This window comes from Pieris rapae, chromosome Z, assembly GCF_905147795.1.
Source record: "Pieris rapae chromosome Z, ilPieRapa1.1, whole genome shotgun sequence".
Classification (NCBI taxonomy): Eukaryota; Metazoa; Arthropoda; class Insecta; order Lepidoptera; family Pieridae; genus Pieris; species Pieris rapae.
Genome location: NC_059534.1, coordinates 11,232,967 through 11,251,526, shown reverse-complemented (window position 1 = coordinate 11,251,526; position 18,560 = coordinate 11,232,967). Strand labels below are relative to the sequence as shown.

General features: G+C 33.3%; 2 protein-coding genes across 2 annotated transcripts in view; both read right to left on the bottom strand.

Annotated features, from left to right (window-relative positions):
- Positions 1-810: 810 nt before the first annotated feature.
- Positions 811-1,872, bottom strand: LOC110995668 (NADH-ubiquinone oxidoreductase subunit 8-like). The gene is made up of 3 exons (XM_022262936.2): positions 1,578-1,872; positions 1,228-1,453; positions 811-1,019 (listed from the first exon to the last, which is right to left on the bottom strand). The coding sequence occupies exons 1-3, from the start codon at positions 1,855-1,857 to the stop codon at positions 812-814; spliced, it is 714 nt and encodes a 237-aa protein (XP_022118628.1). The 5' UTR covers positions 1,858-1,872; the 3' UTR covers position 811.
- Positions 1,873-8,729: 6,857 nt separating this feature from the next.
- LOC110995844 (chondroadherin) overlaps positions 8,730-18,560 on the bottom strand; it is a 55,308-nt gene continuing 45,477 nt past the window's right edge. The window contains exon 2 of the mRNA XM_022263205.2: positions 8,730-12,335. Coding sequence (XP_022118897.2) covers positions 10,622-12,335 — 1,714 coding nt within the window. The 3' untranslated portion in view covers positions 8,730-10,621. The remainder of the gene's footprint in view (positions 12,336-18,560) is intronic.

The window sequence follows — 18,560 nt, the reverse complement described above, 5'->3', positions numbered from 1 at the left end:
AAACTCCTATTACACAAAGGATTAATAAAAGCCAGCAAATACAAATCTGCTCCTTTTCATCCTATTTTGCAAGGATTAAGGAAGGTTTTTCGTTTTTTATAAACCTTACAATGTAGCAATTTATTGAACATTGGGATTGAAAAAAATCGTTAATACAGAATACATATTACACAATGATATCTAAGTTTGTATAACTATTCGGTGTAATCATATATTAATTGAATTGAATTCGGTGAATAACAATTAAATTTGTATGATTATAACTTTTGCTATACTTATTGAATTCATGCTAGCTTGTATATAAGGTTCGTGTATTTCATTCAAAATTTATGATATATTGTCGGCCTCTTGCGGTCAGGTGAACTTAAGTCAGTGCCGTACAGCTTAGAGGGAAAACACAATTTCACGTGATGCACGAATTAACCATTAATAACACTGATGAGGTCGTCAAGGACAAAATGTGGGTCAGAAAGGACTAATTCATGAGAAAAATTATAGAGCGTGGGGAACGACGAGATACAAAAATACTTGTACACTTTCGTTCTATGTGAACTCTCGATTAGTATGTGTAATTCGTGTAATGTTAAATATACTATCACAACAACTCTCAAAGACTTCGAAAGGTTAAAACATAATATTTGCCAGAAGACCTAATGATTACTTTGCAGTAGTCGATACCTGGATAGGAAGAAGAGTGGAGGAAGAAGAGTAGAAAAATAAGAAGAGACCCGCTATTTATTCAGACTTTATTAAACATATATCCATATAAGAGAAACATTGAATGTTTCTCCAGAGTAATGTCTATTAGGATTTAGCGGTAAAGATGGTTGTCCCTAATATTGCTCACTATTTCCGGTTCCCAACGGTCGCCGTTGGTGAGTAATTTCTCCTTGTTGTAGAGCAATTCTTCGTGTGTCTCGGTGCAGTATTCGAAGTTGGGCCCTTCAACTATGGCATCAACGGGGCACGCGTCTTGACAGAACCCACAAAATATACACTTCGTCATATCAATATCATACCTATAATAATAATAAAATGTCTACTAAGCTTGCCTACTTTTCCCATGCAAAGTAGATCGCGATCATGCTTTTGTTTGCCGAAAGGGTAATGTCACATTTTACATCACTGTACATAAACATTCTTAATCAGTCCTGATACCAGACAAGTAGTCATTTTATAGAAATGGGAGTGATAGCTTTAACAAAAAGGTTAATTAGCCCTTCATACCTCGTGGCTCGTCGTGACCCATCTGACCTCTCTTCGGCCTCAATGGTTATGGCCTGTGATGGGCAAATTGCCTCGCAAAGCTTACAAGCAATGCACCTCTCTTCTCCCGAAGGATATCTTCTCAATGCATGCTCGCCGCGAAAGCGAGGCGACAATGGACCCTTTTCAAAAGGGTAATTGATCGTGGCTGGTTCTTTGAATATATGCCCTAATGTTACAGCAAATCCTGTTAATGGTAAATTCTAAGTTATTGACTAAAAGAAAAATACTTCATTGTTATTGTACTATTAGCCCACACAGCACTAGAAAGACTCGGCAGTAATAGTGTAGAAGTAGAAATTCAAACAAACCTCTCGCTATTTCCAGCCAAAATATGGACTGAGCAATTCTATCGAACACATCGCCTAAAGCACTCGGAGGAGGTTCATCGTTGATGTAAATAAAATTTACGTCATATTTCGTCCTAGGGCAACAGTAAAAAGGGGGAACTGGCGAACAAGACGGTGGTGGATAAGGTGGAACCGGCTTGCCCGGAGGAGTCGGGCACGTAAATGAAGACTCGGATTTGACTCCAAAACTTTCGGCCATAGACACATTTTGCCACAATTTTTTTGTAAATCTTCGCCACATTTTCAAACCTTTGATTTCTCGTGACAGGTATAACCGTCAAAGATAAAAAGCCTATTAATTTTATCTCAAGTCATTTTTAATGGCCATTATTTTTCACGTAAAGAGGTTTGACGCGTTCGGAATCGATTATGTGTCGAGGCTAACGATGAGTTTTTGATTTATAGGCCTGATGTAATATGCTTTAAATTTCAACCTATTTATGAGCGGAAGTCGGTGAGCTAACAAGTGAAAATTGTTAATAATCGAATCGATGAAGAACTCGGCTGCGAGTCATGACATGTGTAAAGAGTAAAAAGTAAAGCATTCATTTGTGATATGAAATAGTTTTCTATACACATGAGATTTTATAATTTAGTTTAAAAAAACGTTAAACAATAATTATTATTAAAGATTTATGAACCCAAAAACAACAGTGAAATAAAACACTGCAGTACCATAAACTACGTTTTTTAAACAACAATGCCTTTTTTCAATATGAATTTATATTCGGACGTGTTGAGTACATTCGGTTCGGCTAAAAGCAAAGAAGATTTGGCGGGCAAAGCCGATTACGTCGACCCGGTGGTAACCCTCACGAACCACCTCTCAGAGAAATAACAATAATAACATGAATATCTGGCTGTTTCAAATAATAAAGCACTTTGTAGCAAAACGGTAAATCACTAGATGTAAGTAAGAGACGACTTTAACGATGCTAACTGTGGCATGGAAATGAGACGCATCAGTTCTCACTAAACACAATAATTTCTAAGGTCGGTCGGAGAGAACCTGACTCCGTCATTACATGCAACTTAGGTAAAGTTGCATTTGTCGCCATACCTATAGATTATTAGATATGTACATATTTTGAGCATTTAATATTGATATACCTATATAATTGTTTATCGAGATTCTTGCAGGAAAATTTGTGTACGATTATGTAATCACAGTTTTTATTTGCATTCAATATATGTTTCCAAAACATTCTATAGGCTTCTAAGAGGCTTTTGGTATTTTTTAAAGTGTATAGTGTAACTGACCTATTCTATTATTGATAATTGTGTTTTAATTTATTATAATTGATAGAGAAAATAAAATGGCAGACTGACACCACACTTGTTTTTTATTAGCTGCGTCTTCCAAAGAGTAAGTTTTATTATGGCTGGCTTTGGCTTAAATAGATTCATCCCCTCCAAGTGGTTGGCAGGCATGGCGGTTTGCTAGAGGGGTGGTCAACATGGCTTGGCAGGATGTGACTGGCGACGTCACGTCCGTTATAATAGTTTTATATGCTTTTATATAGGTCTAAGTGATGGTATTACCTGAACTTGTCTCGGGACTCAGGAATAATTTGACGTTCGAAGGCTATGGTGCTGCACTTGTTGTGTCGTCTCGATTACCAATTATGATTTGAAGTTGGCCCTGGGCTTCGTTTAATTCTATTTTTATGGTTCAAATTCCACCGAGAGGTGAAGCTATATGACACTTATTTCGGCAAAAGTAATAAAATAAACTAAATAAAAATGAACAATTACTATGCGGTACATAAAATAGTATTATAGAAGCTTACACAGATATTTTATATTCAGATTGATTTACCTATCTTTACTTGAAGACATTGCTATTTTACTAAGCGATTTGATAGATATCATGTAACGTAAATAACGAAGTTACGATAAGACGTAACGTTTAATATTAACTGTTTTTATTAACTAGCAATAATTTGTAATATGTAAGCAGTAGGAAGTAGAAAAAAAATATCGATTTATTTAAATAGCCTTTATTTAATAAAATTATTGATTCCAAATGTTTTACAAATAGATAAATCATTACAGTCAAAAGTGGATGTGGTCGTGAAAATACTTTCCAACGGGATTTCTTTGTATATTTCCTTGAAGTTAAACGAACACAAGTAACACGTACACTCACGGAATAGGATTTCCAAATCACCTTGCAAATACGGGGAATGCACATATGCATTTAAAAAAGTTACAGTTCTTTATATTTTAATACATTTGGTTTAAATTCTATCATATTTTCCATAAAATCATCTCTTATCAAAAAGACTTGAAATACTAAACATAGTGTTGAAACACATGTTTAGTTGGCTAAAAGTGATAAATGCCTGATAAGTAAAGGGTACGAGTTACTTGTATCGATACAGAGTGTACATATAATTTATTATAAACTGGTGTGGCGTAAAAAATAATAAAACAATATTTTAGAGGAGTCAAACTCGATATAAAGGCTTAGCCTACATTATCACGACACATAGTAACATTTATTTTCCATTAAACATGCAATTTTATTCTATGTAATGGCGGTTGCTACTTTGATAGATTTATAATCGGGAATCGATGTTCGGCAACGGATATTTTTTAGCCACCGCCATTACGCTCGGTTAATGACCATGGCTAGATATTCATTTCTAAGCCTGGCAATGTATTTGCTTGAATCAGAAACCGAGCCAGTTCTATCTTAATACAAACAGTATAATATAGTTTTCATAATTCGCAATTCGACATTTCAAAACTCAGTCAGTTCTTATTTTAAACTTAACCTCGAAATAGATTTTAAGCCAAACTTGACCTTACACCTAAGACGATATTAAATAGACACAATATCTCCTACATTTAACGTGGCAACTACTTTCCAACCGTTTTGCTTCCACTAAGCGGAATCACCGCATGCACCACTTTACCAAATTCGTTCCTGTACCATATCGTTACTACTTTAACACCAAAACATTGACACACATTTAGCAAAGCAATCAAAGATTTTCACAATTTTCAAAGGTTTAATGAATAATAAATAAATATAATTTCCGAATATTGGAGGAATCGAAGCGTTCGAAAAGAATGCACACTTATTATATATATATTTGTTTATAGACACGCAGTTTATTTTACATTTTTTGTGTACTTTGTTTAGGTGCATGAGAAATGTGAAATCAAAAGAAAATAATATTCCGGTTTTCTACCGGTTTTTGGTAATATTATGATTACAATATTTATATTATGTTTATACTATGTTTATACTTATAGTGGCTTTGCCAGCTAACATATTTATCGTTTTTTTTATTACCGCTCTAATGATAATCGCTCATATTTATAGCGTATATCTTATCTTTATTTAAATTATTTTTAAGAAGCTTATTAATATATAATGTGCTTAAAAGTTCGTAGATACCATTTTATAGTACGATTTGATTAGTGTTTATTGAAACACGAAATACGTTTATATAATTTTTTTTCAACCAACAAAAGTTGCTTCACTTACTAATACGCGACGTGTGAACGTTCGAACTAATTAATTTGATACTACGAGTAGTATGGCTCTCTGTGTGTCAGCCTACGACCCTATAGCCCACTGATTTGGTTGAGGAAAAAGTACATTTCTGTTGAAGATTTAAATTTCTTCTAAAAAGATGGTTTCGAAAAAGATAGGTCCCTTGGTGCAATTTTTATTTTTTTTTATTTTCTGGCGATTCACTGTGTGTGTCTGGCGTTGTTTGGATGGAACACAACATATTTTCTGTATTTCAGCCCAGCTTTTATGATCAATAGCCAGATAACAGTCAGTTATAGGGGAGATATAATTAATGTTTTCCCAACTGGAAGCGACTCATGTTTGAGTTCGCAATATTGAAGAAACTAAAATTGTACGTAATTAGCTTGGACCGGGAATTTTCTCTTTCATCACTTGAATGTTTAACAACCAGCATTTTTATGTTATTTGGCCGACGAGTGGTTAATAATAAATGTGTAATTGTTTGCTCGATAGTTTACGAGATATCGATCACTACAGCCGTCTACTGAAAAAATAATTCATTTCTTTATCCCCAATCGCACACATATTGGGAAACTTAAATTACAAATACATTACAAAAATGGTATATTTAAATTCGCAGTAGTTGAATAGTAGTAGCAACTATTCAATTCTAAGAAACATCTTCTGTACATAATAGATACCTATATCTATATATATATATATGTATGGCAGACTTTTAATGGTGATTTGTAAAACAATATATATATACAAATTATCGTTCTAACTCTAAGCTTACAAAACTTAAATGAAAATATTTTATAAAAGGCAATCCATTATTTAAAAAAAGTGGAAGCTACATATACAAAAACCAAGGCGATAATAAATATGTAAAATTTCTGTGAACTAATAAATGATTACATATAGAATTAAAGAAAGAAAACCTATGCTAAATTAATACATACTACAACACACATTACGCACTCATTAATTAAACTTCGTCGAGTAATATAATTTATAAACCTCTCGTTGTTAATGAAAACCGATTACACCATTATAAAATACATCTTAATTACAAATTATTTAAATATATTTTTCCTCTCTTTAAGACACATGATTGTGTTTGCCATCGAGATTATGTACATTCTGCCTATTTTTAAGTCTTAAATGCTAGGCTATATATAGCTAGCTAAAAAGCAATATAGAATAATGTTAAAATTTAAATCAATGCATATTCAAAAATGTTGATATATTAGAATTCAAGTACGAGGAGAGAGGTCTGCAAAATATTCAAAAAATACGTCAAAGCTAAAACGCGCTAGTCCTAGCCTTAATTACGCATATAAGCAGTAAATGTAATAGTTTCCTGAAGAAGATATCTTTATGAAAACATACGGGTGTCGTACCCGTACCAAAGAATTGTTATTAAGAGCGGGATATTGTATCCAATTTCCTTTGGTTTCAGACATCATTAACCAAATATTTTTTAGTACCGGTTTAGCAGCTATAGAGATTGCTCTCACAAAAAATCTAACAAATATATTAAATTATTAATATTTTAGTATACTACGCTTATGCTGCTGACTGCTTTTGTTACGAAAGTGGCGGGAAATTTTTGTTACCCTAATACACGCTCTTAATCGTCTCGTCTCGTCTCGTGACGATTGATTACTGTTGGTTCAAATCGTTATTACGTTTAATTCGTTAGATGACTGCATAACAGCTAAACTCATTTTCCTTAAAGATATCTAACAATGGGAATATCGTCCTTATACTAAGCCTTATTCAATATCACAGTTGCAATTATATGGTACATCAACTGGTTCTCTTATTAGTTTATATATTAATTGGTGTTTTATCTTACATTTGTTTTATATCTATAAAATGGGCTTTCAGTAGAATTTCTTTCAAACTACTTTCGTATCTAATGTTTCTATCATGTTTGGTGGACAGGTTAAATTTACACTAATATATGATTCGCGTTTTTGAGTACTTTCAGTTTAAAGAAATACATCATCATCACACATCACGACTGATTCGGCCAAGCTTGACGTGGTTATCCTTCATAACAAATAGTTTATATTGAAACATAATATATTAAGACCTAATTGAAAATACAATTGGTGATAGAAACGGTTAATGACGTAGCCTACAGCAACGCATAATAGTAGCTCTAAGTATATGACTTCTAAAAACTTTTTTGTGTCGGGCAGAACAACCATAATTGGCAAACTGAGACTAGGCGTTGATACAATTGTAGTTTGAGAGTTTTCTTCGTCGAGACCCGGCTATACTCTTTCTTATATGTATGGTTATATGTGATTACTGCGATACTTTTGTAATATGAGTTACATAAAGTTTTATATGATTTCTTATTGCCTATAGTATATAATATCTACAGGTCGCTATTATATAGCATTTATGCTTTACTTTAAAATTCTACCTTAGGCCTAATAATATCTATGAGAATCGAACTTAATCTTTTCAAAAGAGAACTTAGTTTTAAAAGTTTGCAGATAAATGAGATTTGGTTCGAATATTTTTAGATAATAAAGAAATAAAGTCATTGCAATTAGCTGCATAAATCGATTATAAAACGAACAAAGTTTGTCGTTCCTTTTCAAGAAGGTTTTACAAACACTCTTATGTTGTAAGTACTGTCGTATGGGGCATCGCCCGGTCCATCCCTAATTAGATAATACTATATATATAGTATATATAGTTTTTATCATAATAGACATAAATAATATATGAGCTATTTTACACTTTAGAATCGCTACGCCTTGTTACTTATTTCGTCAAAGGATTATTTTTTCGTATGGAATTCTAGGGACTATGTATATATTATTACTATTTATATTATCTATTATAGCTAGCACTAAGTAAAGAAAGATGATAAAGCACAAATTGATACAACACACAACAGACACAAACAGGTAGGATATGATCGTTTTTGATTTATAATCGCCATATTGCATGTTTTGCTTTAGCGATGTCAATTACTATTGTATTAGAATACACGTACACAGCTATTAGATTGAAATATTGAAATATATTTTATATATGACATGTTGATTACATGCGAATAAAATGAGTTACAGTATATAACGAAATACTATAATATGTATATATATATTAGGGAATAATTATAGATTTTATTTTTTTACGGAAAAGCTTTATATATAATGTTAGTGTTATAATAAATCTGGTATTATTAATTATATATTTTGTACAGGCTACTGTTCATCATAACTTCTTGACACGCGAGCTCCCAATAAATATGTTCGATTATTGAAATAACTTAGACTGAGAAGATATCGTTCCCATAGGGAGCAGAGTCGTAAAAGCAAAATTCATTTTTTAGCAAAAACAAAAGTAGGTAATGTACGTATTACTAGAATAGTAAGTACGTAGTTTTCCAATTTGGCGGTTAAACAGGATGGCGGAGAGTTTCTTGCCCGCTGTACGCCCTTAACTTGCGGCCTAGTAGTAAATGTAAATCAATAATCAATTTAACATCTTTTCTGTCGACGTTCATAAGTGTACGTTACCTATATGAATTAATTATTTTGAGTTTGAGTTAACGTTTGAGTTGTTATTTATTAAGTGTAAATAGTTGATAAATAAGTAAATATATATTGAAGTAATTAATGCAATTAAACTGAAGAACTGCGTTTTACGATCGTTTAATTACCGTCGACAGAGAAACTACACATTTTGACGAATATCTAGAACTTAATAAAGTTTTACCACTCGCGAAAGTTGGTGAAACCACTCTTTATATATTTTTAAACTGTCGCATTAAATTAATAATGCAGCAATCCGTAGTATCCATTCTCATGTAATTTTTATAATAAAATGTTTTTTGAAAAAATAACAGTTACATCACTCAAGGAAGCCAAAAAGTATTTTACGACTTTGTTCCCCGGGGCAAGCGATATTATAGAATCTGCAAAACAATTTCGAAGCCAAATAGCTATATATAAGAAAATATTGGCACGACCCTCATCACAGTTCTAAATATATCCAATATAAACTATATACTACTAATTATTATATTTACTTTTAAAATTTTTAAATTTTGTTGACATGTGTATCCACATCCATCCACATAGTGGATCTAAAAGACTTTGTCTTCTAGGACAAATTAATGGTTCTATAACTATGTGATTAATTACATTATATAACTATAATTATTACATGTTGAGTGAGCAAATTTAGGCATTTCTCTGAAATATACACAACTTACATTATGAATAGATTACGGTATATACAATATTACTGTAGTTTAATTGTTTTTGGATAGTGATAAAATGCTTACGGCGCTAATGATATGGTACAACTAATAGTAAAATGGCAAATGTTTCATTTTTAATAGAATATATACCGACTGAATATGCGTCGCGAGGCAACAAACACGACCCTGACACAAAGCAAACTTTTTATTCAGTTGAGTACATCAAATATTTCTAATTTCCAATGTGTTACTGCAATTAATCAATCTTTGAATAAGATACTAAACACCTTAGATGTACACAAATGAACATTATGGACGGAGAAAACACAATCTGATAACGGGATTGTAACATATAATTATTTTTCGCTACAAATAGTTTTGAATGCTTCACGAATTAATTGTGGTTATTTCATTCTATGGTACAGAGACTAGGCATTTTAAAGTTGTAGGTAGAATGGAGCAGAAACGGTGCATACAATTATCAGATTTCCCTTTCTTTCTATCAAAACACTTTATATAACAATAAAACTACGTTTAAATGAAAGCAGACAACGTCTTAGTGAACTTATTATCAGGTAGTTAGCCAGTTTCGACATCATTCTGAAGCACACAGCGTAAGAAGTTAGAGAATCTACCGAATAAATCTAATTTTTTAGAAAACTACCGAAATTCGTGTTTGTTAGAGTTAAACATTATTTCTATTTTAAGTCTAGTGAATAGTACAGAAAAATTCTAGTCGTAGAAAAATATTTTTTTCGTATTAAAATTTGATGGCTAGCTACCGATATAGGGACAACGTGTGGTGGTGCTGGTGCCGGACTCCCTATCATCAGAAAACAATTTTTTTCCAAATTACATATAACTTTGAAAAATTAAATCCGTAAAACGGTTATTATCTTTGAGACAAAAAAAAAATTCAACCGTTAAAGGTCTGAGCCTCAGATTTCTGTGTTGAGAAAATAGAATGCATAAATTTGCTTGGTCAAGTTCTTTTCGCTTAATATAAAAGATTGGGAAAAAATATAAAATAGGTTTGGAAATTGAAACTGTAAAAGTGAAACGTGATCTTATCGGCTAAAACCACAATTAAACAAGATAAAATTGTCCATGGATTTACACCAAGTCATCTTCATCGTATCATATAATTTCCCTTGAAATATGTTGTAAATGCGATGGGAGGTAGCGAAGTGGAGCGGATTCGTGTGGCCTAGAACAAGCTGGAGGGGATTGAAATGAGACGCGAAGGGCACGTCTCTGGACTGTCGGTGTGGGGGCACGCTGTTAACTTCCCTTCGTCACGAGGTGGTAGGGAGCATGGATAGTCGCGACACTGCCCAAGTCGGTGTGTCCGAGCAGTTCTTCCGGGTGTTCGTGAGCATGCTCTCTACGCTTTTCCTCATTAGTGTAATAGTGAGCTGTTCGTCGGCGCGTGCAGCACAGGGCAGCTGCTATTGCTGCGAACACAGCCACGCAAAGTAGCATCAGCCCCGCTATTACGCTCATCTGGGCTTCATGGGTTCCCATACAAGGCTCTAGCTTATCAAAATCCAATTCACCAAATGTTATACCATGAAGTCTCAGAGGAGAATAGCACGTAAGATGTCGTATGCTGGAATTTAACACAGTAGTGGTCATGTAAGCCAACATCGTCCCAACCGAGCAGTGATCACAACGCCAATGGTTTTTTGATAAGTCAATGTGTGCTATCGCCTCGAGTCTCTGAAGATCCTCTTCGTTTAATGTATGTAATCTGTTACGAGACATATCTAATGTTTGCAAGAATTTTGTCTTAGTCAGGAGTTTATAAGGAAACTTTGTTAATTTATTCCAGGATATGTCGAGTGATACCAAGTGTTCGTTATAGATGAAAAAATTTGGTGGAATTTCTTGCAAGGACAAATTAGCGAGGCCAACGCCTTGAATTTCAGGAAGTATTTGGAGAACAAGTGCTATTTCATTGAGTGGTAAATTGTTACCGCTAACATTTATTGTTTTCAGGGAATCGACAGCCGGAGCGAATGTTTGTAGGTGGAACCTATCTATTTTATTGTGGCTTATGTCCAGGTGCATCAGGTTGGTGAGGTTGTCTAGGGCCGCTGGCGCCAAGAGGGCGAGACGGTTTCGTGCCAGGGTTAGAACTCGTAACTCTCTGTTCCTACCAAACATGTTGTCGACGATCACTGACAATTGATTTCCATCCAATTTCAACTTCCTCAACTTCTTGAGACTGATAAATTCATCTGATGTCAAATATTTGAATTGATTCTCTCCCAAGTCCAACTCCTCGAGATGTGGGACGAGATGGTATATTTGCGTATTCACTCTACGCAGTAAACATCGCCTGCATATGAAAAACCTTAGATGTTGAATGTCTTTGAAAACTTCAGGGTTCAAATCGACTAGAGGATTGTCACTGAGATCTAAATAAATTAATTTCGCCAGCATACGAAAGAGCCGAGGCACTAATGCCGATATTTGATTTTGCGACAAGGTCAATGTCCTGAGAGCTGTGAGGTGTCGGAATGTTTCACTCGGCATCTGTTCGATATTGTTATGATCCAGGAATAAATCCGATAAATTTATGAGTCCCCGGAAATTATCAGCGCCAATGCTTGTAAGGTTATTGTGCGTCAGGTTTAGTATTCTTAAGTTTTGAAGACCCCAAAAAGAGTACTGGCCTATGGAAGGTACGTTGGAATTGACAATGTGTAGTTCTCGAAGGTTAGCGAAAGGGGTGGGCTGCGTGAAGATGGGTCCAATAGTGAGGTAATTGGGACGGGTAGGCGGGGGAGCGATGACGATGATGTTTGCAGTCCTGTCTAGCTGATCGACAGGAATCGTGTACTGGTCACCCCGCGTACATACGACGAGCAGCTCGCTTGCTCCCTCGCGCCCGACGGCCGTCTGGCACAAACATTCCGCCGGGCAACTAGTCCCGGCGGCACTCGAGGACTTCAATGAACTTATGAATAATGCTAGCAGCAACAAGATCCTCCTGAAACAAATAATTAAATATTTAAAATTACCCAATTTCTAAATAATTGTATTCTATAAAAGTAATACTACGTATTTTATTACAGACGGAATTGGTAAATTTCAGTACTGCACTTTTTAGTTAATGTATTTAAAAAAATTTACTGGCTGGCAGCTAAGAAAAATTTAATAATTTTATTCAATAAGAATGTTACAAAAGAGATAAGAGTTAATGGGTATCCGGGAGTAATTTTGTTGTCTTCACTATTTTATAATAATGTTACGAAGATGGGTCTTGGTTCAGGCGACTCAAGCATTTATTTCAGAGCAATTGCAGTTAAATTGTACAGTTTTCAAGAAACGCGTTTACAGGCGTTTTCAGAACTGAAGGAATATTCTAGAGCAAACTATCTAGGTGCGAGAAAAGGATGATAAATGATACGTGAAAGAGACGGAAGATGAAGACCTTCTGGAAGCCAGACTAGACCAGACAGAAACATTCTAGAACGCCGTACGACAAGGACGTTCTAGAATTGTGCGATAAGGATATAACAGCTACTCAGTTCCACTCCTACCTTAAAAGTTCTCGAACATCGTTCAAGATTATTCCCAGGGATATATGAGCAGGCCAGAACAAGACAAATCAATTCCGTTTCAATCGGAATCTTCAAAGAGATTAAGATCGAATAAAGTGCGAATAGTGAAGACAAGTGATGTAACTTGTGTCTTTATTTTTTGACGTTGATTTTTTTTATATAAGCCCTTGAATAGATCGACGGCGTTTTCTATCGGATCCCTCAGATCGTAACAATATAATGACAACGGGATAAATATAACTGGCTATCTGTCACTCAGTTCTCCTGGTACAGAGACCAGTCTCTCACATACACTTCCAAACGTTGTCATCTTAGCTTAAGAATTATTATATAATTGTCTTAGCTTAACCTTGTATGTATATGTGAGAGAAGAAATAAAGATTATTATTATTATTATAAAAGATTTTTTGAAATATTTTCAGTTAATTTATAAAAACATATACCTCTAAAGAATGTCAATTAAGGTTGGAGGTAGTTGTTAGATTTATAGTTAGTGGACTTTAAATTGTATCACGAACACAACTGACATTTTGCAAGCCAAGTTTGTCGTACAAATGGTAAGTTTATATAAAATTTTTTTTTTTTTTAATGTATTTGCGTGTTGTTCCCACGAGAATGTAACGTGCTCCTATTTCACCATGCCTCCTACTGATTGAGGACAAATCTTTGTTTGTAATTTCTTTTATTATTCTTAATTACATAAGATGGCATATTGAACATGGTATAATGGTTGCAGCTCCTTACAAACGTTGTGTAAAAGAAAAAACTTGGAGTTTAAAAAGAGTGGCAGAGAGTTTATTTCCAGTTCCTCTCTTCCGTTCTACGCCCTTGATTAGAGAACTGGTAGTAAATGTAAAATTAGAAGCATTCAATGTCTTTTCTTTTTTGACGTTCATATGTGTACATTGCGTTTTACCTACATGAATGATTTTTGTTGTTTTTTTAAATGTCATCTCCTGTGGATATTTTAATTATCGTTTACAGAATAAGAATAGTTTTAAGTAAATAAAAGGTGTCGGTTTAAAAAAATACCAAAAGGTAATAAAAACCACGTCAATAGTCATAAGCTCATGTATTAAACAATTATAGCCAGTTGACACCCAACTTCAAACAAAGTGTTTATTTACATATATTTGAACATATCTACAACAACCGTAACCGTACCGAGAGTAAACTCTTGCTTAATGCAATTTATAATTATTGCAATGTTGTTCTCTTATATACTATGCGTATGTAGAAACGGTTGTACACTCATTACGCCTTTTGAAAGAATGTTTTAAGGCCAGTAATATCAGCTACCACGTGAGCCTTACGCGCCAATTTCTCACAGGCTTTCGTGCATAATTACGCAACGCGGCATACTTAAGTGGTTACCTTAATAGAGCATTAATTTTTGAATAAAAATGGTAGTTAAAATCACGCGCTATCGAAATATAAAATCTATAATTAATGAAGTCGATAGATTTGCATCATCAGTTGCAACATATTGTAAAAAACTTATGTTATTTACATAGGCAATTACTGTATAATCCGACAAAAATAAATCAACCAGAATTAATGCGCAAAAAAGTTAAAACCCCGCGAAAAGAGGCGAGATTAGAGTCTTGAAATATGCCTCTCGCTTTGTTGGCGAATCCAAACTCCATGAAAAATAACAGCTAACGAAAGGATTTCACGGGTCTTTGTGAAAATATAAAATTACAATTTTATATGATAAGGGTTCAATTGCATGTATTATAAAGTCGTTTTAATCATTAATAGTGGCGTAGAACTTACTACTTATTTTTCTGTAATTTTAATAGTATGTATATAAGTTTCACTGTCCCTATATCGTATGCTAAAATGTGCACAAACATTTCTGTGCTGAGAAGTGTAAACTTACAGCCAATATCGCTTACAAGTTATACCTATCTCCCGTGACCTAGATAAGTGACGTCACTTCAGATCACTTGGGCTTAGCTATTAATTATCGAAAGCTTATTTACATAATATCATATTAAATGCAAATAAAATTATGTTCTCGCTTGAAATGAGTCATCCGGGAATTTCACAATTTTCCAATGAATGGTTTTTCACACTCTTTGCTACCACGAGTTTTCTTGTCACAAAAAATGTAATTTAATTACGAATATACGCCAGCTTATGGCATACAATTAACGGATGCCATTTTAAAAGTGGTGAAAGAAAATGGTGCTTATTCCATCAGTCAAAATCAATTTCATACTTTCTCGAGCTAGTATTCGTTATCAGATATAAATAAATATTACAATAGTTTTTTGCATCTGCAATAGTCAAAAGAACATCGTTTGTATCATCATAGCTTTTATGCAGTGGTAAAAACTAAAGCTCGATTATCGTCTAGTTAGCATTGCAGAGTAAAGATTGCTCTTTTGCAATTAATGAAAGTCAACTTTTCTTTGCTTGCATTGAGCAGCAAAAGTAAGATTAACTATGTTCATGAACCGGAGCGGCTACTTAACATTGAGTCGATGGACTTCGGTCAATCTCAAATAGATCTTCGTTAATCGTATTTTGCGGACCATCAGTTTAATTTGCTCCTGCCTAATCTAGTTTGTAGGCAATCAACGAAATCTAATTTAAGTCCACAGCCAGTTTGTCAGCCAATCAAATGGTCTATAATAATAATATTACGGTATCTTCTGTGCAAAAGGCTCGTTTCAAACGGATTAACTAACCCTAACTAACTAAAAAACTAACTAACCCAGAAAAGTTATTTTATATACGAAACAATAAGCGTGACGTTTCCGATTTAAGTGATCTTTTAGGAAAAAATACTTTACAAATTAAAAAAAAAGTATTTATACTTTAATTTCGAAACAAACTTATCCCCTGTAAATAGATTATTTAAAAATATAATTATTTACTTTGTTAAATGATTATTTATGTAAATAATACGGTCTTATTACGGCTCTTCAATTTAAGCCTAAAACTACATTATTATTAGCTGTATATAGTATTTGCTCAATGAAGACCAACTCAGTTCTAATATTATTCGATTAATACGATTCAAAGTGACCTGTGCCCTTCAACATGTTTAATACACTGTCTTATTAAGAGAATAAGATCATAAAGAACATTAAGTTGCTTAATTTAACTGAATGTACTGAAAAAACGTGACTTTAAAAGACAAACGCAATCGCCGTAGCGCAAAGATTGCGTAAAACGTAGTAGGTACATATATGCAAAACGTTAACGTTAAATATTAGAACTAACCTACTCACCTAAGTCTGTTTATTTGTAATTGTCAGAGCCGAACATCATCCATTCAAATAAATATTATTATAACTAATTAGCTTATTGTATATTATAGCTAGCTAATATTATTTTAGTATGATTGTTGGAGTAGTCTATATTACCGATTCTAAAAAATATTTCAATAATGATGACACTAAATGTATGTGTTATTTTAGATATGCTAATAAAAATTATAAGAACATGATTTTTTCATCTGTTATTTTCATAAAAGATATGATACAGGCATCATTTTCAATAAGATCATAAAGTAGCATCAAGTAGCAGGTTTATATTACATTTTAAAATGTAGTTTTTGGAAATGTTTTATTATTTAAATCGTGATAATTATAACACTGTATCGAGCGCTGGCGCTACGGAACGTAGTGTTCTCGTCTCAATGGAGGCGATGTGAGGGCGATTGACTAGTGAAACAAACGCATGCCTTAAGTGCGCTACAGATGAGACGGACGAAGCAGAGTTTCGCGTAACAAAAATGACGTAAACACCAAATGCTTTTTACTCGCCATGAATGAATAAAAAAGAAATTCGACACTGTAAGAGTTAGATGTGACTTTGAGTAGTTTTATATAGAATTTATATTCTATTATCTGTTTAATAAGACTTAACCATTGAAATAATACCGATTTATTTCAAATATCACATACTTAGATCAAATCAAATCTACGATGAGTGATATTGGTTATAGCCTACAAGAGAAGGTTAAGATGAATAAAATATGTATTATTTTCACAATCTTTTTTCTACGTTGTAATAGGATTTATTTCCACGTAAATACAAAAATTGGTACAACACTGTTTTGTCTGTATCGACAAAAAATATACATTTAAAATAAAGATTATTTTATGAAATGTATTATATCTTTACATGTTAATTGGAATTAATTACAATAAAATTAAAACTTGTGTAATTAAACTGCAATTGATTCAGAAAACTGTGTCCTCAGCTTAACAGGATGGCCTAAAATTTCTTGTAAAAATATATACTTGGAGCAAATCATAAATTGTCAGTCATACAGTTTGGCACCGAATTTCATATAATAACATTTCGGCGACTTGTAATTTATTTTCATCAAAATTGTGCAAACACTGCTACATGTTTTTACTACAGTTTATTAAACTTTAGGTTCCGTGAGCGAATACGGGATATGAAACATTATGTCATATGATATAAATAATCCCAGGTCCCTTTTCTTGGGTTGGTTAATGAACTTATTCTTTGGCTTATAGGTTTTTATAAAAGAACGCCTCAAGCACCTTTAACCGCCTCGTTTTAGGTCAGTCTACAAGTTTCATCAGGCCTTATCTTTTTGTTTTTTCTTTTCTTCTTTCCTCCTTATGAACTATAAGCAATTAGGTATGATATCCTATTTGGGTGATAATTATATAAAAAGTCTGAATGGTTTCATATTAGAAAGTTTTTGTGAATTGAAAATCATCAACTTTACAGAATTCTAAAGTAGAACCCGCAGAGAAACTGCTAGTCTAGCTGACCTGGTTTTGAGATCCGTTCTCAGCAATCGTTAAAATAGAATATAACAATGTGAAACAGACAAAATATTATTGTTGCACCTATTTTGATACATAATAAATTAACTACCTAGTTAAAGTTAATAATAAGAAATAATAGTGAAATAACGTACGTTTACGTTAAGCTCTAAAACGAATGAATGAAAAAATAATTTATATATTATCATTAATTCAAATTCAATTCAATTCAAAAATATTTTTTTCATGTATACATTTATGTCAAAAAGAAATATACAATGAATACTTCTAGTTTTACATTTACTGCTAGTTCTCAAATTAAGGGCGTAGAACGGAAGAGAAGAACTGGCCAGAAAACCTAAACTCTCCGCCACTCTTTTTAATCGCATATACATTATAATAAATATCATCTGGATATTATAATATACAACCTGGAGAACATAACTAATCGTGTGAAGCAATGTCTTATATTGGATTTAAAATGGCGGCGTTTCCGTTTTTCAAATTAATTATGTATGTATAATTTATTCTTATGTCCGAGAATAAAAAAATCAATGCCTTGGGGGAATAATATATAGATAAGGAATTTAATATAATTTGTTACGAACATCTATATTTGGATATATAATAAATTTCAAACGAACAGAATACAACAAACAAAGATCGATCTGCTACGCCGTAGACATTGGCTACGAAAATACGTACAAGTGTAGACTCGATCGTAGTTACGAAAACCGCGAGAGTAGAAATTTCATTTAAAAGGCTGTTAGTATATTTACAACTTTAGTATTAACTATATTTCAAGTTTATTCTGATGCGTAGTGGTATGGTATAGAAACGTTGGGAAATCATTGGTTCAGGTAACTAAGCCGTTTCGGTGACACTTCAAGA